This window comes from Caloenas nicobarica, chromosome 3 (assembly GCF_036013445.1).
Source record: "Caloenas nicobarica isolate bCalNic1 chromosome 3, bCalNic1.hap1, whole genome shotgun sequence".
NCBI classification, from domain to species: Eukaryota; Metazoa; Chordata; class Aves; order Columbiformes; family Columbidae; genus Caloenas; species Caloenas nicobarica.
Window position 1 is genome coordinate 1415123 of NC_088247.1, and position 22001 is coordinate 1437123.

The 22001-nt window shown below is 64.6% G+C and overlaps 4 protein-coding genes across 5 annotated transcripts; 3 read left to right on the forward strand and 1 right to left on the reverse strand.

Moving 5' to 3' along the window:
* Positions 1 to 324: 324 nt before the first annotated feature.
* CLU (clusterin) lies at positions 325 to 6589 on the reverse strand. The gene is made up of 9 exons (XM_065632598.1): positions 6554 to 6589; positions 5241 to 5335; positions 4290 to 4438; positions 4000 to 4170; positions 2977 to 3394; positions 2321 to 2434; positions 1028 to 1254; positions 636 to 817; positions 325 to 543 (listed from the first exon to the last, which is right to left on the reverse strand). Exons 2-9 carry the CDS (start codon positions 5323 to 5325, stop codon positions 537 to 539), a joined length of 1353 nt encoding a protein of 450 aa, XP_065488670.1. The 5' UTR covers positions 5326 to 5335; positions 6554 to 6589; the 3' UTR covers positions 325 to 536.
* On the forward strand, positions 6540 to 7833 carry LOC135986483 (basic proline-rich protein-like). The gene is made up of 3 exons (XM_065630447.1): positions 6540 to 6779; positions 6898 to 7476; positions 7693 to 7833. Exons 1-3 carry the CDS (start codon positions 6540 to 6542, stop codon positions 7831 to 7833), a joined length of 960 nt encoding a protein of 319 aa, XP_065486519.1.
* Positions 7330 to 11890, forward strand: LOC135986978 (uncharacterized). Of its 2 annotated transcripts, none has more exons than XM_065631575.1 (2): positions 7330 to 7404; positions 7712 to 11890. In XM_065631575.1, the coding sequence occupies exon 2, from the start codon at positions 7964 to 7966 to the stop codon at positions 10853 to 10855; it is 2892 nt and encodes a 963-aa protein (XP_065487647.1). In that variant the 5' UTR covers positions 7330 to 7404; positions 7712 to 7963; the 3' UTR covers positions 10856 to 11890. The 2 variants fall into 2 exon arrangements, with proteins under 2 accessions (XP_065487647.1, XP_065487646.1); XM_065631574.1 differs by having other exon boundaries at positions 7350 to 7476.
* A 2331-nt stretch (positions 11891 to 14221) lies between these two features.
* SCARA3 (scavenger receptor class A member 3) lies at positions 14222 to 20200 on the forward strand. Its single transcript, XM_065631790.1, has 6 exons — positions 14222 to 14532; positions 15743 to 15802; positions 15870 to 15989; positions 16684 to 16782; positions 17218 to 18261; positions 19444 to 20200. The coding sequence occupies exons 1-6, from the start codon at positions 14526 to 14528 to the stop codon at positions 19881 to 19883; spliced, it is 1770 nt and encodes a 589-aa protein (XP_065487862.1). The 5' UTR covers positions 14222 to 14525; the 3' UTR covers positions 19884 to 20200.
* Positions 20201 to 22001: the final 1801 nt, after the last annotated feature.

Here is a 22001-nt window from a genome sequence, read left to right on the forward strand (position 1 = left end):
CTGGGTGTCTGTGCTGGTTGTGGGGTCCCTGTGGGGCTGGGGGACAGGGTCGGGGACCCCCCCAGGGCCCTGCTGTCCCCAGGGGAGGGTGGATGCTGTGTCCCCCCCGTCATGGTGGCCCTGCAGGACTTATCATCCATGTCCCCAAGGGAAGGTGAGGACCAGGACCTCTTTCCCAGGGGGTCGGGGAGAAGGCAGCAAGCCCCAGTGCCCTTGTGGGGGGTTCCTTCCAGCCCCGGTTTGGGGGGGCTACATGCTGCCCTCCCCAGTTGGCTCCCCCCCCGCCCCGCATTTCACAATATCCAACAATCATCCTCAGGCAGCTGCTTTCTACAACATTTATTTGCTCAGCAGGGGGTGCGCCCCAAAGAGGAGAGCATGGTCGGGGTGTTCGGCTCTACCTTTATTTTCTCTCTGGTTTGGGGCCCACGGTGGGACCCCGGCAGCGGCGGGGGGGAGCAGCGGCATTCGGCCCCCCCAGCACGGGGACGAGGTGGCGGGGGGTGCTCGGTGGGGCAGGGGGGAGCATCGCCCGGCTACTCTCTGTGGGAGGAAGGATTTGGGGGGATGGGGGTGAGCCATGGCCTGGCCCCCCCCAGCTGTGCCATGGGGATGGGGGGGGGTTGCAGACTCACACGGCATTTTGCTTGTAGTGCCGAAGCGCCTGCTCGGCCACCGTCTCCATGAAGCGCGGATCGTCCCAGGAGATGTCCCCGGGCACGGTGAGGGACAGCGGCTCCGAGTCGAAGAGCTGCACTGTCACCTGGGTGTCGGCGGGGGCCGAGGGGTCCTCGAGGTTGGGAGCCTTGGAGAGGACCTGGAAAAGGGGGGGACACACAAAGGGAGAGCCGGGCTAGTCCCCCGCGCCGGCCTCTCGCCCTGGCAGCAGCCCAGCCGCCGGCTTTTGTGCCTGGCCGGGCTCACAATCGCCTCTTTCTCCCCCTGACCCACTTTCCGTGGCTGCCGGCCCTGCAAAAATCGCAATGGGACGGGGGCATTTTGAGCCCTCCGGCCATGGGGGACGCACCGTGGTGACCTGGAGGAAGCCGTCGGTGCCTTGGGTGAGGTTGGCCAAGCGGGAGACCCAGCCGAACTGGCGGTTGAGCTGGTCCAGGAGGCTGCTGGTGTTGAGCATCTCGGCCTGGAAGGCGCGGAGCAGCTCGTCGTAGCGGCGGGTGAAGCGCTCGGCCAAGCGCAGGGCGTCCTCCAGCTGCTCCCGCAGCTGCTGCTGGGCAGGGTCAGTCTGCTGGCAGTCTGGGGGGGCACGGGGAGGTTTAGGGGGGCAGCAGGGTGCCAGGGTTCACCCCAGCCCCAGTGCTGGAACCCACCTCATCCCCTCAACCCCTACGCATGCACCCCTTGCATCCCTCCAAATCTCATCCCCACGCCGTCAGCCCCAATGCCTGCACCCCCTGGCACCCCACTGCATCTCATTCCCCCATCCCAGGTACCTGCACTCCTTTAAATATCACTACATTTAAACCCCCTCACCCCCAGCCCCAGTGTGTGCACCCCAACACATTTTATCCCCTCATCCCAAACCCTGGTGCATCCACCCCCTTGGCACCCCACAGCTTCTTATGCCTTCACCCAACGTGCCTGCACCCCTTTAAACCCTACTGCATCTAGCCCCCTCACCCTCAGCCCCAGTGCGTGCACCCCCTTGCACCCCACCACACTTTATCCCCTTGCCCCCAACTCTGGTGCATCCACCCCCTTGCACCCCAGAGCATCTTATCCCCCCACTCCCAGTGTGTGCATTCCCTTTACACCCCACTGCACCTCACCCCCTCACCCCCAAGTGCATGCACCTCCTTGCATATATCCCCCCCACTCCCAGCCCCATGCATATACCCCCTTGCACCCCTTTGCATTTCATCCCCACACCTCCAACCCTGCTGCCTGCACCCCCTTGCACCCCACAGAATCTTATGCCCTCACCCCCTGTGCCTGCACCCCTTTAAACTTCACTGCATTTAACCCACCCACCCCCAGCCCCAGTGCCTGTACCCCATTGCACTCCACTGTATTTCACCCCCATGCCCCCAGCCCCAGCGTGGGCACCCCCATACACTCCACCACATTTTATCCCCTCACCCCAAATCCTGGTGCATCCACCCCCTTGTACCCCACTGCACCTCATCCCCTCACCCTCAAGTGCATGAACCCCCTTGCACCCCATCCCTGGTGCCTGCACCTCCTTATACCCCACCACATCTCATCCCCTCACCCCCAGTGCCTGCACCCCCTTGCATCCCACCACATCCCACCTCCTAAATGTGTCCCTCCCACCCTCTGTCCCCCGTCCCCCCCAGCTCACCCACGGCGAGGATCTCCCGGCACTTCTCGCACTCATCCCGCATCCGCAGGCAGCCGGCCGAGTTTCTCCGGATCTCCCGACACACCATGCGGTCATCACTGAAGTTACGGAACTCTGCGGAGAGCCCGGCGCGGCCTCAGCATCCCAAAAACACCGCGGTGCAGGGGGCAGCACCGCAGACCCCCAACCCCACGGCAGGGCCGCGGCACCAACACCCCAAGGTGCCACGGAGGGGCATTAAAGTGCTTTTTCTGGGGAATTTTCCCCCCCGCTGGCTGTTTTTTCCAAAGCAAAGTGCTCCCTGCCAACCTGCGTTTCGAAATCGCCTTTTCCCAGCCGCCGGGGCCGCGGTGGCAGACGGTGACGGCACCGGCACTTGGGCAAAACAAACACTTTTCCGGGACGGCAGCGGCTCCGGCAGCCAAGATTTAAGTGGGGGGGGAAACCCAAAAAACACCCAGCCCAGCTCTGCGAACAGTGGAGCCTGTGATTCCTGGGCTCCCGCGGGGATTCCCTGATGTGTCGTTGAGCTCATCCTCTAAGTTAATCGCCCCCTAATAAGAAGGGGGGGCTTGCCGGGAATTCTGGCCATAAACACGCCGCTTCCAGCCAAACTGGGGAACCCATGACACCCAAGCCGCGGCCGAGCACCCTACCTGAGCCCGGGGCACCCATCGGGTGCTCCCAGCCGCCCTGCGCCTCCTCCAGCATCCGCTGCGTCATCTCGAAGAGCGGCTGGAAGAGGTGGTGGAAGCCGTGGTGGGGATGCTGGAAGAAGGGATGCAGCTCCCGGGAAAACCTCTGGCTGCGCGGGATCAAGCGGACGCGCTGGACGGGGGGGCGGAAAACCTCGCGGAACCCGCCGAAGGGCGCTCGGAAGAAGGGGTACATGCGGCCGTAGACTTGGGTGCTGTCCTGGAAGATGTCGTCCACCTCATCCTCCAGCAAGCCGAAACGTTCCTCCAGGTCCTCGAACTGCCGCTCCTGGCGCTGGTCCCGCTCCAGCAGCGAGTCGATGCGCTCGCCATTCACCCAGATGGAGAAGGGGGAGGAACGGTTGAGGAATTCCTCCAACTGCCGGGCAGGGGAGAATCACAGAGTGTCAGGGACTGGCAGGGACCTCGAAAGCTCATCCAGTGCAACCCCCCCGCCGGAGCAGGAACACCCGGATGAGGTTACACAGGAAGGTGTCCAGGCGGGTTGGAATGTCTGCAGAGAAGGAGACTCCACAACCTCCCTGGGCAGCCTGGGCCAGGCTCTGGCACCCTCACCGGGAAGAAGTTTCTTCTCATATTTAAGTGGAACCTCCTGTGTTCCAGTTTGCACCCATTGCCCCTTGTCCTATCACTGGTTGTCACCCAGAAGAGCCTGGCTCCATCCTCCTGACACTCCCCCTTTCCAGATTGATCCCCATGAATGAGGTCACCCCTCAGTCTCCTCTTCTCCAGCTCAGAGCCCCAGCTCCTCAGCCTTTCCTCACACGGGAGATGCTCCACTCCCTGCAGCATCTTCGTGGCTGCGCTGGACTCTCTCCAGCAGTTCCCTGTCCTGCTGGAACTGAGGGGCCCAGAACCGGACACAATACTCCAGATGCGAAGGATCAGGCCAAAAAAAAAACCCACCACCCCGAAAATCTCTCCCTTCCCAGCATCAGCGGGTGCCATGGGACCAGCTCTCACCTGCCGCCCCACCAGCCCCGAGCCGCTGTGGCAGGTCCGGGAGTAGAACCGCATGCAGGTGTGTTTGAGGCAGGGCTTGCACTCCTCCCACAGCGCCAGCATCGTCTCGTTGCAAACCTCCTGCTTCGCCGCCAGCTGCTGCTCCTTCTCCCGCGCCAGCTGAACCGCCTCCTGCAAAGCAGCCGCATCCAGCCCCCGGGGCACCCCCAGGAACGGCATCCCCCCGACCCTTTGGATACACCCAGGGGATCCCAGCCCGGGTACCAGCCGCCCTCCTCATCCTCACTCACCTCCTTCCTCCTCTTGGTTTCCTCCAGCGTGTGCAGGATGGCTCGGTGGTCCTTGCTGGTCTTGTCCATGAGGGTCTTCATCTGTTTCACCCCGTTGATGGCGTTTTCCACCTCCGTGTCGATGTATTTGCTGCCGGCTGCCGACATCTCTGGCGGGGAGGGGGAGGAAGAGCATCCCTCGGCTGGCTGCTCCCAAGGTGGGGGCGGGAGCCCCACCAGCACGCACAAATATTCAGGGAGGTAGAGTCCTGTTTCCTCGCCAACCCAAAAATCCCGCCCGGGCTGGAGTCGCATCTCCCTGCCCGTCACCCCCAATATTGGGGCAGCGCTGCCCACGAGTCCCCCCCAGCTGCCCCCCAGGAATGGCCTCATGCCAGGGTGGCCATCGGGCCGTGCTGTCCCCATCTGGCCATTGTCACCAGCTCTTGCCATGCCCACCCCAGCCCAGGGGGATCTCCGGGGGCAGAATCTTCCTTTCTTGCCCCCCAAAAAGCAACCAGCCCCAACACTGGGTTCCTATCTCCCCCAGAGATGATGCTGTGCCCCCCTCCAAGGAGCCCCCCCAGGGATGATGCTGTGCCCCCCAGGGATGATGCTGTGCCCCCCTCCAAGGAGCCCCCCCAGGGATGATGCTGTGCCCCCCTCCAAGCACCCCCCAGGGATGACGCCGTGCTCCCCCAATCCAGCCACCCCCACGGATGATGCTGTGCCTTCTCCATCCAGCCCCCCCATGGACACAGCACCCCCCCCACCACACAGCCATCCCATTTGCTCCCCCAGCCTACAGGGAACAATATCCCCCCCAAATGAAAGCCATGCCCCCTCCTAAGCCAGTGGGTCCAGCATCCCCCCACCCGGCGCTGCCTGGGGTGCTCCCAGGCCCCCTGCTCCCCCCACCCCACAACACCCACCCGGGCTGCCCCCCCCACACTCCATGGAGCCCCCACTCACGCTTGAGTTCGCTGGGGGGGACGAGGGCCTGGCCCCCCTGCCAGGCGAGCAGGAGGCCGAGCAGCGAGAGCGGCAGCAGCGCCATGGTCCCGTCCCTGCGCAGGCAGAGCCGGGGCTCAGAGCAGGATCCGCCCCCCCAGCCCCCCCGGACACGGGGCTCTGAGTCAGCAGCAGGGACCAGCCACCCCGTCCTCCCCGGGCATCATTTTGGGGACACGGCGATGATTGAGCTAATGCTGCGTTACCCAGGGGAGCTGGGGGCTGCAGCCCATCCCCATGGGGGGGTCTCTGGACGTGGGGGTCCTGCTCACAGCCCTGGCTGGGGGGCAGGATGCGTAGCCCTGTGTCCCCCCCCCGCCTGCCTGCGGGACAAACAAGCCCCAGGCCCAGGGCCAGGCGAGGCGGGTGGCCAAGGCAGTGACCGGGCACAGATTTCCCCCCCCACCGTGAGAGCCAGCGCTGCTTTTCTTCTACCCAGCAGGGATGCAGAGGGGTTGGGGGGGCTCTAAGGAGGGTGAGGGGCAAAGCCAGGCCAGCTCTGGGCCCCTGCCAGCTGCAGGCAGGGATGAGCACAGCTGGCAGGACCCCAGCCCCCCCCAGAAAGGTGCCATGCCCAAGGCACCCAGTGCTGGCACCCCCAGCTCAGCCCCCCTGGGGCTGTGCGATAGTGGGGCTTCCAACTGCCCCCCTCCCCGCAAAAAAAAAAAAAAGTTTGTGCAATGGCCCAGCAGCCGTGGGGCTCTGCCCGCCCCCCCTGCAGCACTGGCCCGGTGCCCTGCAGCACTGCAGCACCCATTGCAGCACCCATTGCGGGCACCGCTGCAGCCCCCCCTGCCCTGCTGCCCCCCCACCCCCAGTGCTGCCCCCTAAATAACCCCCCATCCCGCCCCAGCTCCATCCCGCCCGACCCGGGGCATTGTGGGAAACTCCTGCCCAACGGAATGAGCATCCAGCCGCTGCATCACCTCCCCCAGCACAGCGCGGAGGGGTAGGGGGGCACCCCGGGGTGCACAGCCCCCACCCCTGCCCCGCAGCAGCTCCCCCACACCCAAGGGTTGCTGTGCCCCCCCCCCGCACCCCCAAATCAAGCATGGAGCACCCAGTCCTCCCGCAGCCAGGGCAGTGGCACCCCAGGGAGCACACCGGGGAGGGGCGGGGGGGCTTCCAGCATTGGCTGAGACCGGGCAAAGCTCATGGCAGGGATGGGAAGGCGGGGATGGGAAGGCGGGGATGGGGGGGAGACGGGGATGGAGGGAGGCAGGGGTTGGGGGACAGGGATGGGATGGGGGGGAGACAGGGATGGGGAGCCGTACCTGCACCCCGCCGCCCCGACCAGCTCCGCCGCGCCCGCCCGCCCCCGCCCGCCCCTATTTATCCGGCCGCGGCCCCGCGGGTCCGCCCCGCTCCGGCCCCGGAGCTTTCTGGAACCGGCGGGACCGGCCCCGTCCCCCCCCTCCCCGCCCGGTGCCCGTTCCCCCCCCGCGCCCCGACGCCGCGGGGGCGGGCGCGGTGCCGCCCGCACATCCCTCCCCGCTGCAAGTGGGCATCGCCCCCCCCCCCCCAAAACGGGGGGTGTGGGGGGCGACGGGACACGGGCACCTCGCATTCTACCCGCACTCTCCCCGGGGTTCCCAAAATCCGGGTGCTGCGCCCTCAGGGGGGGAAAACCTCGCCGGACATTGCGCAGCGCCCCCGGGGGCCTTTGTTATCCCACCCCGGGGGGGCCGCTGCGAACGGGGCATCCCCTCCCCACCCGCGTAGCCAGAGGGGGCTGCGTGGGACCCCCCCCCCCAGCTCCTCCCCCTGCCCAGCTGCAACATCCGCCGCAGCCACGGGGGAAACTGAGGCACGGGGGAAACTGAGGCACGGGCCCCACCCGCCCCCGCTCCCGGCCGTGCCCCCCCCCGAACAGCCCGAAACCGCAGCTCCCCCCCCGCCCGGGGCCATAAACAACTTCCCGGCTGCTGGTCACGGCCCAGCGCCCAAAGGCGGCCTGGGGAACTGGAGGAACTGGTTGGCGCCCAGTAAAGAGGCGGGGCCGCAGCGCAGGGGCTGGGGAGCTGCTGCCCCCCCCTCCCCGCCGTTCCGGGCGGTGGGAGGTGCCCACGGCCCCGCGCGGCCGGAGCCGCCCCCGGGAGCGCTGCCCAGCCCGGCTGCACGGACGGTACCCGGGACGGGACGGGCCGGGCCGGGCGGGGGGTACGAGGGCCCCCCGGAGCGTGTGGGAGACACTCGAGTGCGTGTTGTCCCGGGACACGCGTGTGCGTGGGGAGGGGGTGATGGGGGTGCAAGATCTTCCGGGACTGTGTCAGGGACATGTCGGTGCATGTTCTGCCGGGGCGGGGCGGGGCGGGGGGGGAAGCCTGGGAAGGTGGGTGCAGGGGCGGGGGGTTAAGGAGGGGCTGGTGCTGCACCCAGCCCCCCGCACCCCCCCTTTCTTGGGGCCTCACAGCCCGCCCTGCTCCCCGCAGCCCCGGCGCACGTGGAGGAGGGGACATCCCCAGAGCAGCAGCCATCCTCGTGTGACATCCGACCCCCCCGGAGAGCCCCGACCAACCCTCCTCTTCCTCCCCAGCACGGAGCAGCCGTGTAACCCGTGCGCTGCCGCTCCCGCCGGTGCTGGCACAGACGGACGGACGTCCCTCGGTCCTGCCGTGGCACCGGGTGGCCAAGGCGAGGAGCCGGCGAGGTGACGCCCACTTGCCTTCGCGGTTTTCGGGGCGATGGCCTATATCTGGAGTAGGAAGAACAAGCGGAATGGGCTGGCATATGACGTCCCCCGGCCGCCGCTGTTTGGGGACCCGGAGGAGGAGCTGGGAGAGTTCTGGCCGTTCCGGATCCCCGGTAAGGGCCAGTGGCTGAGCGGGACCCTGCGGTTGCCGTTTAGGAAGAAGCAGATGCAGGAGGAACCTGGCGATGGGCTCCCAGTCCACCTTCTCATGTTGGCAGACGCCAGGATTGAGGAGCGGTGGAAGGAAGAGTTCCCGGACGTGTGGGCGCAGGACGAGACGGACTGCGGGCGGGTGGCCAGGGAGGTGGAGGTGAACGGGACGCGGGTGCCCTTCAAACGGCAACCCAGGCTGCCAGCAGAGATGGAAGAGGTGGCAGTGAGAATGCTGCGGAAGCTGGAGCTGGGTGGCGTGGTGGTCCGAGGCACCTCTCCCTCCAACAGCCCTTTTAAGCTCAGCAAAAAGCACGACGGGAAGACGTGGCGCCTGATGCTGGATTGCACAGACATCAACAGGGACACCCCGATGGTGGTACCTCCGGTGGCCCTGGATAGGACCAAGCTCGTCATCACCCTCAGCCCTCAGAGCAAGTGTTTCTCGGTGGTGGATCTCTCCAACGCCGCCTTCGCCATCCCCTTGGCGGCCAGTTCCAGAGCCAGGTTTGCCTTCACCTTCCGTGACCAGCAGTACCTTTTCACCCGCCTGCCCCAGGGCTTCCACAGCACCCCCTCCATTGTGCACCAGCGTGTGGATGAGATGTTGTCCCAGCTGGACCAAAAAGATAGAGCTTGGGTTTTATCCTTCGTCGATGACATCCTCATCGCCGGGAGAAACAAAAGGGAAACCGAAGCCCGAACGAGGGAAGTCCTGAGGCTGATCCAAAAAACGGGCTTTAAAGCCAAGTATGAGAAGGCGCAGCTTGTGCAGTCCAAGGTGGTCTACCTGGGGATGACGATTGGGCCCGAGGGGCGAGGGATCCCCACCAGCAGGCTGGAGGCCATCAGAAATGCACCCTCCCCGTGTGATATCCACAAACTCCGCTCGCTGCTCGGCCAGTTTGCCAACTTGCAGGATCACATCCCCAATTACTGGGAGCTGGTGCGGCCGCTCCAGCGCCTCACCCTGAAGCAGGTCCCGTGGGAATGGGGAGCGGAGCAGAAGCAGGCGCTGAGCCGCCTGAAAGACACCCTCCACGCTGCGCCCGCCCTGCGCTTCCCCGATAAATCCCAGCCCTTCGTTATCACGTTAACGACCAACAAAGAGACGGTGGCGGCCACTTTGCTGCAGGAGGATGAAGGGGACCGGCTGGTCCCGGTGGGACATCACTCCTGCATCCTGAAGGAGCGCGAGGTCTCCTGCCTGCCGCCGGAGAAGGGGTGCCTGGCGGCGGTCTGGGCCGTGCAGGCGTTCGAGACCCTCACGGGGTCGGCCCCCATCCGCATCCAGATGCCCCATTCCCCGTGGAAATGTCTCCTGTGGGGCGAAGGGTTGGGGTCCGGCGGGACGAACACACAGCCGGCGCGGTGGACTCTGTGCCTGGTCAACGGGGGGGTGACGGCAAGGGGACCCCAGCCTGAGAGGGGACATCCCCCCGCTGGCGTGGTCCCCACCGCTCCCCCGCTCCGGCTGCTGCCCCTCCATGTCCCCAAGGCCAACGTGTGGTTCGTGGCCACCAAGGAGCTTTCCTCCATGGGCTTTGCCGCCGTCAACCTGGAGGAGCGGTGGCTGCTGGGGGTGGCCGAGGGCCACTCGGCGCTGGGCGCGGAGCTGATGGCTCTCGGGGAGCTCATGCGCTGTCACCAGTCCTCGGCACCCCTCTACGTGTACACCGGCCGCTGGGCCTTGGTGAAATCGCTACGAAGCCATATGAGAAATTGGGAGCCGTGGCGCAGCTCTCGGGAGGGTTTGTGGCCGAGCATCTGCCGGTGGGTCCACGCCGAAGCGGGGAGACTGCACATCAGGTGGGTGGGAGGGGACAGGAGCGAGGACACGGAGGACAGGGAGTGGTGGCAGAAAGCGGGCAGGAGGGCCGGGGCGATGGCCGGCAGGGCCAGGGGCGTGCAGTGGGTTTGGGAGCCTTCCAAGCACGAGAAGCAAGAAATCATCGCCCAGTGTCACAGCCGCTGGCACGAGTGGGTGCAGGGGACCCTGGCGAGGGTGCGGCGGGTGGCGCGCTGGGAAGGCGACAGCCAGCAGGTGGGCTGGTGGGTGCAGAGCTGCCTGCAGTGTGCTGCGGGCAGGGGGGCGACGGGCAGCGTGCCCCCCCAGCGGGCGGAGGGGCCGTGGTCGCAGCTTCGCCTGGACTGCGTCAGCGGGCTCTCCAAGGGCGACGAGGGGCTGTGCACCCTCCTGGTGCTGGAGGATGAGTTTTCGGGATGGGTGGAAGCCTTCCCGCTGCCGGAGAAGACGGCAGAGACGGTGGCCAAGGTGCTCGGCCGGGAGGTTTGGGCACGGTACGGGACGCCGTGTGCCATCCACTTGCCGCGCGTGCCGCGTTTCCTGCGGGATGCCGTGCTGAGGGTGATGCCGGAATCCAGCGTGAGGCCGGCGTGGGACACCGTGGAGGCCGGCAAGCCGGGACCGGCCGCCGCAGCCCTGCAGCGGCTGGCACGGGCGGCCGGCAAGGAGTGGGTCAGGCTGCTGCCCCTGCTGCTGGCGGCCGCCAGAGCCGTGCGGGCGCAGGCAAAGGAGCTGGGCCCCTACCAGATTACCTGCGGATTCCCGGTGGAGATGTGGTGGGGATGCGAGAGGGAGGGCTGTGCCGATGGCAACGTGCTTGCCTGGCTCAGGCAGCTGGAGGAGGATGGGACCGGCTACAGGGACCGGATGGAAGCCGCGTTGCAGGGGGGGGGCTGCCCGGAGAGGGATCGTAGAATCATTGGATAGTTTGGGTTGAAGGGACCATTAAAGCTCCCCCAGTGCACCCCCTGCCATGAGCAGGGACATCTGCACCAGCTCAGGTTGCTCAGAGCCCCGTCCAGCCTGGCCTGGGATGTCTCCAGGGATGGTTCAGCCACCACCTCTCTGGCCAACCTGGGCCAGGCTCTCACCACCCTCAGCACAAACAATTTCTGCCTCATAGAATCACAGAATCATTTCAGTTGGAAGAGACCCTCAGGATCATCAAGTCCAACCATAACCTAACCAACTCTAGCAATAACCCGTGTCCCTAAGAACCTCATCTAAACACCTTTCTGAATCTCCCCTCTTTTAGTTTTAAACTGTTATCCCTATAGTTTTTAGTTTAAAATCGTTATCATTGTTGGCTCATGGCCAATCTCTCACCCCCAACACCCCAAGTCCTTCTCCTGGGGCTGCTCTCCATCCCTCCAGCCCCAGCCTGGACTGATACCGGGGCTGCCCCGACCCAGGGGCAGGACCTTGCACTTGGCCTTGTTGAACCTCATGATGTTCACATGGCCCCACTTCTCCAGCTTGTCCAGGTCCCTCTGGATGGATCCCGTCCCTCCGGTGCGTCACCTGCACCACCCAGCTTGGTGTCACCCGCAACCTTGCTGAGGGTGCACTCGATCCCACTGCATCATTGATGAAGATATTAAATTGCTTTGGGACTTTTAGGCCAGTCTGGGTGCTTTTAGGCAGGACTGGGAAGCTTTTAGGTGGGACCAAGCAATGCACCAGCTCTCGCTATGATGTTCAAGTGCAGGGGGGGAAGACTCGCTGGGTATACTGGTTTTGACTGGGGTGGGGTTGGTTTTCTTCAGAGCATCCAGCGCGGTGCTGGGCTCTCCAGCTGTGACCCCAGGGGTGCTGGGAGCACTGGGATGGTGTCTCCATCCCCAGGCCTGGGGCAGCTGGGCCAGCTTTTCCTCGGGACCGTGGGAGATGGTGAGCAACGGCCTTGGCATCACTCGCTTTAGTTTCTTTATTTTCTTTCCCTCTTTTTCTACTTCGCATTTATTAAACCACTTTTATCTGGAGCCACAAGTTTTCTTGGTTTTCCTCCTCCTTTCTGTACTGGGCTTGGCTGGGATAGAGTTAAGTTTCTTCGCGGCAGCTCACAGTGTGGGTTTGGGCTGGGAACGGTGTTGATAACAGAGGGATGGATGCTTTCGTTATCTCGCTGTGCAGCAGCGTCAAGGCCATTTCTGCTCCTTGTGCTCCTCTGCCCATGGAGATTCAGCCACCACACGGGGAATTGAGGCGCTGGGAGCGGTGGGGGAGGAGAGAGGAGCCACTGTGTCCAACACCCGAATCTCAACCCCCGCTTAGTGACCTCCAGATGATGTCCTGATGCTCCTCATGGTCTTCAAAGGGCAGTGGGTCCGTGTCCTTCTCCATCTCTCCTGATGGTGCTCAGGTTGTAGTCATTCTGCTACTTTAAATCCTAGAAATCGTTGAATCTTTTAGGTTGGAAAAGACCCTTAAGCTCGAGTTCAACAATTAAACCAAGTGATGGAGGGCGACCACAAGCCCTGCGAGCACACAGACCCCGGGGACCCGGAGCTCTGGTCCATAAGCTGGTTGAAGCCAGAGGAGCAGCAAGGTGGGAGCTGGGGGACTCACCTGGGCACCCCCAAATGATGAGTTGCCCTTGACAGCAGGTTCTGGGGCCCAGCAGGTAGCCCAGAGGCTGGTAGCCCAGGGACTGGTGGCAGGGACACAACTGCCACCCCAGCAGAAGTAAACTTAGTGGTGCTGTGATGAGCTGGCAGCCCAAGCGCCGAGTCAGCACGGATGAGGAAGAGCAGCCGCCGAGGATGAGGATGGTGAAGGAGACCTCAGGTGCTGGCCAGCGTCCTCCAGCCACCACCGCCTGAGCCCCAAAAAGATGCCATGGGCTGGGGTATCGAAGGACACAACCGCTGCGAGAGCATCACTCATGGGGCTCTGGCGATGAAGAAGTTGTTGTGATGAGCATTGGGCTGTTCTCTGGGTGGGGAAATCCTGGCGGTGGAGCAGAGACACCCCCAAAACGCTCCTAGGAATTGCCGGGGTGGGGGTGAGGGGATCAAAAAACATGGGATGGGGATGTCCAGCAGCCACGTTTGAGGGAGGAGGGACAGGCGGGCGCTGCTGCGGAGGATATTATAGAAAATGGACTAATACATCCCAAATGAGAGGGGCAGGGCTGGGCTGGGGTGAGCAGGGGCTGCTGCAGGGGTGGGGAGGACCCCCCCGGGGTCCCAGAGGTGGCCGGGGACCCTCGGAGGAGGAGGATGGCTGTGTGGGGAGGAAGGCTGGTCCGGGATCTCGGCAGAGGGCAGCAGCAGCCCGACCCAAAAGCCTCGGTGGGGAGGGGGTCTCAGCAAGGAGCCCCCAAACATCCCTGAGCCCCATGGGACTTGTGTCTCAGAACTGGGACCACTGCGCCGAACCACAGCAGCCTGGGTCCCAGCCACGACCCCAGACCCCGAACCACAGACCCAGGACCCCAGACCCATCACCCCGTATCCCAGATCCAGGGGCCAGACCCCAGGCCCATCTCCCCAACTCCCCATGTTCCTGACCTAGATCTAGGGGCCAGACCACAGACCCCAGACCCATCATCCCAGATCCAGGACCCAGATCCAGGGGTCATATCCAGGACCCCAGACCCATCACACAAAATCCCCATGTCCCTGCCCCACGTGCAAGGGCTATACCAGGACCGCAGACCCATCTCCCATGTCCCTGACCCAGATCCAGGGGCTGTACCCCAGATCCTACACCCCAACTCCCCATATCCCTGACTCAGATATAGGGGCCACACCCAGGACCCCAGCCCCATCTCCCTGTGTCCCTGCCCCACATTCAGGGGCCACACCCAGGACCCCAGCCCCATCTCCCCATATCCCTGCCCCACATTCAGGGGCCACACCCAGGACCCCAGCCCCATCTCCCCGTATCCCTGCCCCACATCAAGGGGCCATACCCAGGACCCCAGCCCCATCTCCCACATCCAGGGGCCATATCCAGGGCCCCAGCCCCATCTCCCCATTTCCCTGCCCCACATCGAGGGGCCACACCCAGAACCCCGGCCCATCTCCCCATATCCCTGCCCCGGGAATGTGCCCAAGCCCCAATCCTGACCCCAGCCCCTCATGTCCCCAAGCCAGACTCCAGAGCCACGCTGCCCTTAGCCCAGGACACCCCCCCAAACCAGCACCCCTTCCGCAGACCCCAGACGCCCCGAAATGCCGCTGGCCGAGGCCGGCACGGCTCAGCACAGCCCGGCACGGCGCCGGTCGGACATTTGTTAGCCATTAGGGCTGAGGGAAGGAGGGCGGGCGCCGCAGCAGCCTTTCTCCTCCAGCACACGTCCCAGTCTGTCGGTGGCTCTGCCGTCACCGTCCCTTGTCCCCGTCCCGCGTGGGCAGAGGCCATGGGCCAGCGGGCGGCCACGGGGATGTTCTACCAGCGGGGTGGCTTCTGAAAGGCTCCCCGGGAAGTTTTGGGAGCAGGGGGCCAGTTTGGGGGGGGGAACAACCCCGGCCATGCTGGCCGCTCGCTGACGCTCGCCGGGAAGAGCCGAGCCGGGGCGGATGCGGGAAGCGGGACGGTGAGGCCTGGGGGGCAGCAGGATCGGACCCACCGTCCCCCCAGCACGGGGGCTATGAGAGGTGAGTGGGGGCAGCCGGGGGGGCTGGAGCCGTGGGGAGGGGAGAGGGGACGCTGGCACTGGGGACAGGAGGGGACGGCCATGCCGGAGCGGGGGCAGCGGGCACTGGGGCGATGCACCCCCCGAATCCCACCGCATCCCACGGCCGGGGGCTTCGGCCATGGCCAGGGACCCCCCCAATCGGGGTGGGGGAGCAAGAAGGGCTGGGGGGTTCCAGGGCTCCCCCCGCTTCCTCAGAGCCCGTCACTTGTTGACTCCCCGGGGTAGAAAAGCACCATTTGGGGCAGAAAAGCTCAATTTGGGGCAGCTGAAAAGCAAAGGGTCGTGCAGGGAGAGGAGGGAGGGAACCGCCACCGCCCCACCCAGAGACCCCCCACCCACAGCCCCTCTCCTGCCTCCCCCCGCCGCCTTCGCATGGGGGAGGCCAGGCTTTATAAAGCCAGGCTTTATAAAGCCGGGGATGCCGGTGCTGCGGTCACCCTGGCTGTGCCCCCCTGTACCCCACTCTGGCCGGTGAGGAGGTGGGGGGGCCTGGGCAGAGGGGACTCTGGGCTCAGCCCAGCTTTGGGGTTTTGGGGGGCTGGGGAGGGGACACTGTCCCCCTGCCCCACAGCGTTTCCCTTTCCCACCCTGCGGGACCCCCCGGCTTCCCCACCCCGGGATGGGGATCCAGGCTGGGGTGGCACATTGGTTTTCCGGGAACCAGGAGCCATCAGCTTCTCCATCACCCGCTTTTTAGTCAAACCCACCCAAATTTCCCCAAATTTCTGGTTTGGCAGCACAAAGGTCCCAGCTGAGTCCCGCAGAAGCGGGGGACGTGTCCCCCAAGGGCTGGTGTCACCAGGCTGAGGGTGACAGTGGTGGCTTCCCAGCTTTTCCCTGCGGATGTCGGGTGACGGTGAGGTGGGATGGGGTCCCCAGGGACCCTCGGGGCCGGGAGCAGGGTGCAGGGTGCAGGCAGGGTGCAGGGTGCAGGATGCAGGGTGCAGGATGCAGGGTGCAGGATGCAGGGTCCAGGGTGCAGGGTGCAGGGTGCAGGGTGCAGGGTGCAGGGTGCAGGGTGCAGGGTGCAGGGTGCAGGGTCCAGGGTGCAGGATGCAGGGTGCAGGGTGCAGGATGCAGGGTGCAGGGTGCAGGATGCAGGATGCAGGGTGCAGGGTGCAGGGTGCAGGGTGCAGGCAGCTCAGATCCCTCCCGTGTTGGCTTTTCAGAAGACGGACCAGTGGGAGAAGAGGAAGAGGAGATGCCGACCTTCAGCTACCGAGCGAGCGGTAAGGACGTCCCCGGGGGGGACAAGTGGGGGGCGGCAGGGCCTGATCCTTCCCCCTCTGCCCTCAGGAAGGGCACGGAGCAGCTGCAGCCGCTGCCAGAAGAACCTCTCCCTCCAGACGGCCGTGAAAGTCCTCTACGGCTTCTCCATCCTCCTCATCGTGGCCGTGAGCGTCCTGGCTGCCGTGGGTGAGCACGGGCAGGGGTGGGGGGTCCAGCTCCTGCATCCCCTCCTGCTCTCCTCGGGGTTTTGGGGCTCTCCCAAAGCACCTTCAGCATCCGGGTATGGAGAGGAGCATCCAGCTCCCCCTGGGATTCATGTGAGATCCTGTGCGTGATGCCACCTCACCGGGAGATGGCTTTACCCCCATGGGGACCTCAGGAACCACCCCAGAGTCTGGAGGTTGGCACCTCATCACCTCCACGAGCAAGAAGGTCTTCCAGGTTCAGCAGAGGGATGGCTGCTCCCTGGGACCCCTGGAGATGCTTTGTGGACCTTAGAATCATCGAATCACAGAACCACAGAATGTCAGGGATTGGAAGGGACCTCGAAAGCTCATCCAGTCCAATCCCCCCGCTGGAGCAGGAACACCCAGATGAGGTTACACAGGAAGGCGTATCACAGAATAGTTTGGGTTGGAAGGGACCTTCAAAGGTCATCTAGTCCAACCCCCTTGCCACGAGCAGGGATTTCAGCCAAGCCCCGAACCTGAAGTCCCTTGGGACACCCACCCTGCAGAACCAGCACCCACCAGGCACCCAGCCTGGCTCCTCAAGCCCTGGCCACCCCCCTGGCCAAGGAACAAGCCCAGAGGAAAGGCGTGGAGGGACCACCACGTCCCGGCGCCCACCAGCCCTGACCCCCCACACCTTTCCTCCGCAGTGTTCAAGAAAGTCGACTCCATCTCCAACGACATCAGCTCAGCCCAGACCTACTACGAGAAGAAGATCATGTCCATCCAGGAGGATCTCCAAGGGTTGGGTGAGTGGTTTGTACCTGGACCTGGAGGTCTTCTCCAGGCTTTGGCACCACGTGTCCCTCCAGCCGAGCGGACCTCAGCCAAGGGCTGAAGCATCGTCACTTCTCAGGTCCTGGGGCTCCCCCAGAGCCAAAACCTCACGTATCTCCCAGGGTTTTGGGAAGGGACAACTGTACAACCCCAAGGGTGGGGTTGGTGGGGTTGGGCTTTTTGGAGAACACGCTGCACAGAGGTGGCAGGAGCAGGATGAGGGTGGGAGCTGGTGCGGGCTGGTGGCATCAGGGTTGTCCCAGTCATGGCTCTGTGGTGTCCATCTCCAGAGTCTGCAAGGACAGACCATGGTGAGGCTCCTTCCTCCACCCTGGTCCTCAACAGGAGGGTCTCCAGGCCCAGTGAGGGATGGGGTTGGGTAACAGACCCCTCTGCCCTTCGTTCAGATGAGAAGACCTCTGGAAATTGCTCCCTCTGCCATGAGACAGGAAAGCTGGGCCAGGAGATCACCAAGCTGCAGGGCGAGCTGGAGGAGATCCAGAAGATGCTTTTGGTTCAAGAAATCCTGCTCGATCGGACCGCCCAGACCCACAACCAACTCTCATCCACCAGCAACAAGATCACCAGCGAGGTGGACAACTGCTCCTTCTCCATCCGGCAGGTCAACGAAAGCTTGAGGCAGTTCTTGGCCCAGGTTGGGGGCTGGCAGGTGGTCACCTCCCAGCTGGACAACTCTCTCAAGGGCTTGGCCCAGGAGCGCTACGATGTCCGAGCAGCCATGCAGCAGATGAACTTCACCTTGGGGCAAACCTCCGACTGGATCCAGGTCATCCAGAGAAAGACGGACGAGGAGACGTTGACGCTGCAGAAGATCGTCACCGAGTGGCAGAACTACACTCGCCTCTTCGGTGGGCTGAGGGCCACCTCCTCCAAGACCAGCGAGCTGGTGAAGAGCATCCAAGGCAGCGTGGGTGCCGTGGCGCGGCAGGTTGGTCAGAACTCGGAGAGCATGCACGACCTGGTGCTGCAGGTGATGGGGCTGCAGCTCCAGCTGGACAACGTCTCCTCCTTCCTGGACGACCACGAGGAGAACATGAACGACTTGCGCTACCACAACAGGTACACGCAGAACCGCACGGCCGAGCGCTTCGAGACCCTGGAAGGTCGCATGACCTCCCACGAGATCGAGATTGGCACCATCTTCGCCAACATCAACGCCACCGACAGCCACGTCCACAGCATGTTGCGCTACCTGGATGACGTGCGGCTCTCCTGCACCCTGGGCTTCCACACCCACGCCGAGGAGCTCTACTACCTGAACAAGTCCCTCAGCTTGGTCCAGGGCACCACGGACTTGCTGCGGGAGCGTTACAGCTTGCTCAGCGCCCGGCTGGACTTTGACATCCGCAACCTGTCCATGGTGATGGAGGAGATGAAGGTGGTGGATGTCCGGCACGGGGAGATGCTGAAGAACATCACCATCTTACGAGGTGAGGTGCATCCTGGTGGGCAGGGGATGGGTTGGGGCCAGGCGCGTTGGGTGAGCGATTCTGGGGGCTGTTTCTTCTGTGGCTGAGCATGGCGAGATCTGGGGTCCTCGGGAGCATCCTGCACCATGGAGGAGCCCAACCACCATTTCTGAGGCCAAGGCAGAGCTGTGGTGTGCACAAAGGCACCCAGACACATGCCCATGGATGTAGAGGTGTCCTGGGGATGGAGCTCCATGGACATGCGTGGATGAGGTTCTCAGGGACACGGGTTAGTGCCAGGGTTGGGTTAATGGTTGGACTCGATGATCTTGAAGGTCTCTTCCAACCAAAATGATTCCATGACTTGGCTTGCAGAGCTGTCCCTGTGTGTGGGGACAGGGACAGCGGGGAGGTGACCCCTGTCCTTCCAGCACGGCTGGCCTGCACGCTGAGGCCAGTGACCCTTCCTACCGGTCCTGGTGGAGAGGCCCCTGGCCAAGGGTGCTCAAAGCTTCCCCCAGTGCCTTGGGTGGCCTGGGGATATCTCCATCCACGCTGGGGACATCTCCATGCACCCCGGGACCAGCGGGGCTGGCCCAGCTCCACAAGCCCATGGGCATCCCAGAGCTTCCCCCTCCACCATGGACCACCCAGCCTGGAGCCATCGTTATGGAGCTGCCCTAATTAGCGAGCTCAGGCCATTTCCTGGACCTGGTTTTAGGGGGAGCGCTGCAGTGGCGCCCCCATGGCACTGTGACCCCCGCTTGGAACCCACAGCAAGAGCTGCAGGGCTGGGAGAGCCAGGCTCAGCTGATCCTGGTCTTAGCAGGATCTGCAGGGCTGGGGGAGCCAGGCTCAGCTGATCCTGGTCTTAGCAGGATCTGCAGGGCTGGGAGAGCCAGGCTCAGCTGATCCCAGTCTTAGCAAGATCTTCAGGACTGGGTGAGCCAGGCTCAGCTGATCCTGGTCTTAGCGGGATCTGCAGAGTTGGGTCAACCACGCTCAGCTGATCCCGGTCTTAAGGAGATCTGCTGGGCTTGGGGAGCCAGACTCAGCTGATCCTGATCTTAGTGAGGGCTGCAGGGCTGGGGGAGCCAGGCTCAGCTGATCCCAGTCTTAATGAAGACCTGTAGGGCTTGGGCATCTCCCCATCCCTCTGTTTTGGGGTGCTGCCCCCCCACTCACCCCCTCCTCTCCCCCCAGGTGTTCCAGGCCTCCCAGGCCCCCGCGGCCTCAAGGGTGACATGGGCGCCAAGGGGCCCCCCGGACACGAAGGCGAGAAGGGCGACGTGGGCAGCCTGGGCTCGCCAGGCCCCCCGGGACCCTCCGGCCCCCCAGGACCCCCTGGTCCCCAGGGAGAAAGGGGACCCCTGGGCTTGAAAGGCTTCCCCGGCCTCAAGGGTGCCAAGGGCAGCTTCGGGCAATCGGGCTCCCGGGGCCAGGGGGGGCCCAAGGGAGACCCCGGCCCCCCCGGGCCGGTTGGGGTGCCTGGGCCAGCAGGACCCCCCGGCCCCCAGGGCACCCCGGGGCTGCCCGGGACCCCCGGGGCTGTGGGGCAGGTCGGCCCCACAGGGCCCAAGGGAGACCCCGGTTTGAGGGGCCCCCCCGGGCTGCCGGGCCCCCCCGGCCCCCCAGGACAGTAACCCAGCCTGCTGCTGGCCAGGGCAGCGGGGACAGGGGGGTCCCCATTGCCGCCCCCTGGACCCCCCGAGCATCCCCCGCAGGGGTGTGAGGCTGAGCCTCGCAGGACAGGGGGGTGGGGGGTCCCGGTGCCCCCCAGTGCGAGGGCCGGGGCTGGTCCCCGGCTCTCAGGGTGCTGCCGGCTCTGGGCTCAGCACTGGGGGGGTCCCCGTGGGACGGGGTGCAGCTGGTTTGTGCCCTTGTCCCTGCTCTGCTCTTCACTATCTCCCCCCCACCGCACGCTGTGTCCCCAATGTACTCCCTGCACAATAAAGCTGTTTGGGGACAGGTGGCTCCTGCCTTGGGGACACTGCGGGGGGGGACACCGGGGTGCGTGACTGTGTGTGCATGAGGATGTATGTGCGCGTGTGGGCATACGCACGCATGTATAGGCACACGGGGTGCCTATAGATCTGTGCAAGTGAAGGGGGGCTTTGCACCTGGGACCCCCACCACGGCTGGGAAGGTGTGTTGCTGCTCTGCTCTGTGCCTCAGTTTCCCCAACCGGGCTGCTCGGCGAGACCGACCACAGGGGCAGAAGGGAATGGCACCCGTTGCCACGTGAGCCAAACCCGGGGTCCCCAAGGCCGGGTTGTGAGGGGACCCACCGGGGCAGAGTGGGTGGCTGCAGGTCCCAGGTGCCAAGAGCATCGTGGTGCTGGGGACAACAGCCCCGCTGTCCCCTCCATCCGCCGGGTGCTCCCGCTTGGGGAGCCCCGTGCGCTGCCAAGGGCGCAGGATCCAGCCGGCCGGGTGGTTTATTGCTGTTGGCAGAGGCTTTTCCTGTTTTTGGTGCAGAAACAGGCCCGGGCTGGTTGGTAACACGGGCCAACGTGCCCCAGCCCTGCGCTGGAGCCACCATTGCTGGCGGGGCCGCACAGGGTGTGGGGGACTGAGCTGGGGGCAGAGACCTGGCAACTCGAGACACAGATGCGGCTTGGGCTGACAGGGCACTGGGCAGGGCTGGGTTCGGACTGCTGGGCTCTGGGGGACCGGAGAAAGCTGGTGGCAAGGGACAGGATGCAAACTTGCTGGTGGGTGGACATGGGGACCCTGCAAACCTGCCTGGTGCTTTGCGGGGACATGGGGACCCTGCAAACCTGCCTGGTGCTGGGGAGGGGAGAAAAGGGGACCCCACAAACCTCCCTGTTGCTGGGGGGACCCATGGGGACCCTGTAAACCAACCTGGTGCTGGGGGAAGAAAAGGGGACCCCACAAACCTCCCTGGTGCTGGAGGGACGCATGGGGACCCTGCAAATCTGCCCAGTGTTTTGGGAGGACATGGGGACCCTACAAACCTCCCTGGTGCTGGAGGGACACATGGGGACCCTGCCTGGTGCTGCGGGGGGGAGAAAAGGGGACCCCACAAACCTCCCTGGTGCTGGGGGGGGACATGGGGATGCTGCAAACCTGTCTGGTGCTTTGGGGGGACATGGGGACCCTGCAAACCTGTCTGGTGCTGGTGGGGGGGTGACACAGGCACCCAGCAAAGGGAGAACACCATGGGCACACGTCTGGGCTGTGGGTGCTGTCCCCACCATGTCCTCCCCTGCTCCGTGCCTCAGTTTCCCCAACTAGGCAGGCCCTGGCCATGCGGTAACCCCCACCCTGACCTCCTCACCCTTTCCCAAACTCCTGCGTCTGCAGAAAGCCAGAGCACATCTGGCCGGGGAGCAGAATATTGGGCAGTGGCTGTGCCAGTGTTTGTGGACCGGCCTCCAAAAAATGTGCAAGAGCAGGGTTTTCCCCCCGAAACCGGCCAGAGTTTTGCTTTCCGGGCGGTGCTGAGGGTGGGCGATGGGATTCCAGAGCTGGGAGCAGGAGGATTAATAAATAAACGAGGAGCGGAGGCAGGAAGGGCCAGGCGGGATGTGCTGACAGCAGCCGGGGCCGCTGGCCATCGGGGGGGCTGGTTTTGGCAGCTGTGGGGCCGGGGGTGCCACAGAGGGGAGCGGAGGGCTGGGGTGTCACCCTGCTGCTGGCACCCCTGTCCTGCCCCGGGGGTTGTCGCAAATTGGGTCGTGGCAGGACGGTGTGGAGCCAGCACCTACTGACCTGGGCAGCCATGGACAGGGTGCTTG

Excerpts from the sequence above, each read along its gene's own strand:
- CLU (XM_065632598.1), bottom strand. The coding sequence starts at position 5,325 with ATGGCGCTGCTGCCGCTCTCGCTGCTCGGCCTCCTGCTCGCCTGGCAG. Across the intron at positions 4,171-4,289 it reads AAACCAAGAGGAGGAAGGAG|GAGGCGGTTCAGCTGGCGCG; the intron begins GTGAGTGAGGAT and ends GCTGCTTTGCAG. Across the intron at positions 3,395-3,999 it reads CGGGGCTGGTGGGGCGGCAG|TTGGAGGAATTCCTCAACCG; the intron begins GTGAGAGCTGGT and ends CCTGCCCGGCAG.
- LOC135986483 (XM_065630447.1), top strand. The coding sequence starts at position 6,540 with ATGGGGAGCCGTACCTGCACCCCGCCGCCCCGACCAGCTCCGCCGCGC. Across the intron at positions 6,780-6,897 it reads CACATCCCTCCCCGCTGCAA|GGGGGGAAAACCTCGCCGGA; the intron begins GTGGGCATCGCC and ends CTGCGCCCTCAG. Across the intron at positions 7,477-7,692 it reads AGCGTGTGGGAGACACTCGA|CCCGCCCTGCTCCCCGCAGC; the intron begins GTGCGTGTTGTC and ends GGGGCCTCACAG.
- LOC135986978 (XM_065631575.1), top strand. The coding sequence starts at position 7,964 with ATGGCCTATATCTGGAGTAGGAAGAACAAGCGGAATGGGCTGGCATAT.
- SCARA3 (XM_065631790.1), top strand. Across the intron at positions 15,803-15,869 it reads CTTCAGCTACCGAGCGAGCG|GAAGGGCACGGAGCAGCTGC; the intron begins GTAAGGACGTCC and ends CTCTGCCCTCAG. Across the intron at positions 16,783-17,217 it reads GGAGGATCTCCAAGGGTTGG|ATGAGAAGACCTCTGGAAAT; the intron begins GTGAGTGGTTTG and ends CCCTTCGTTCAG.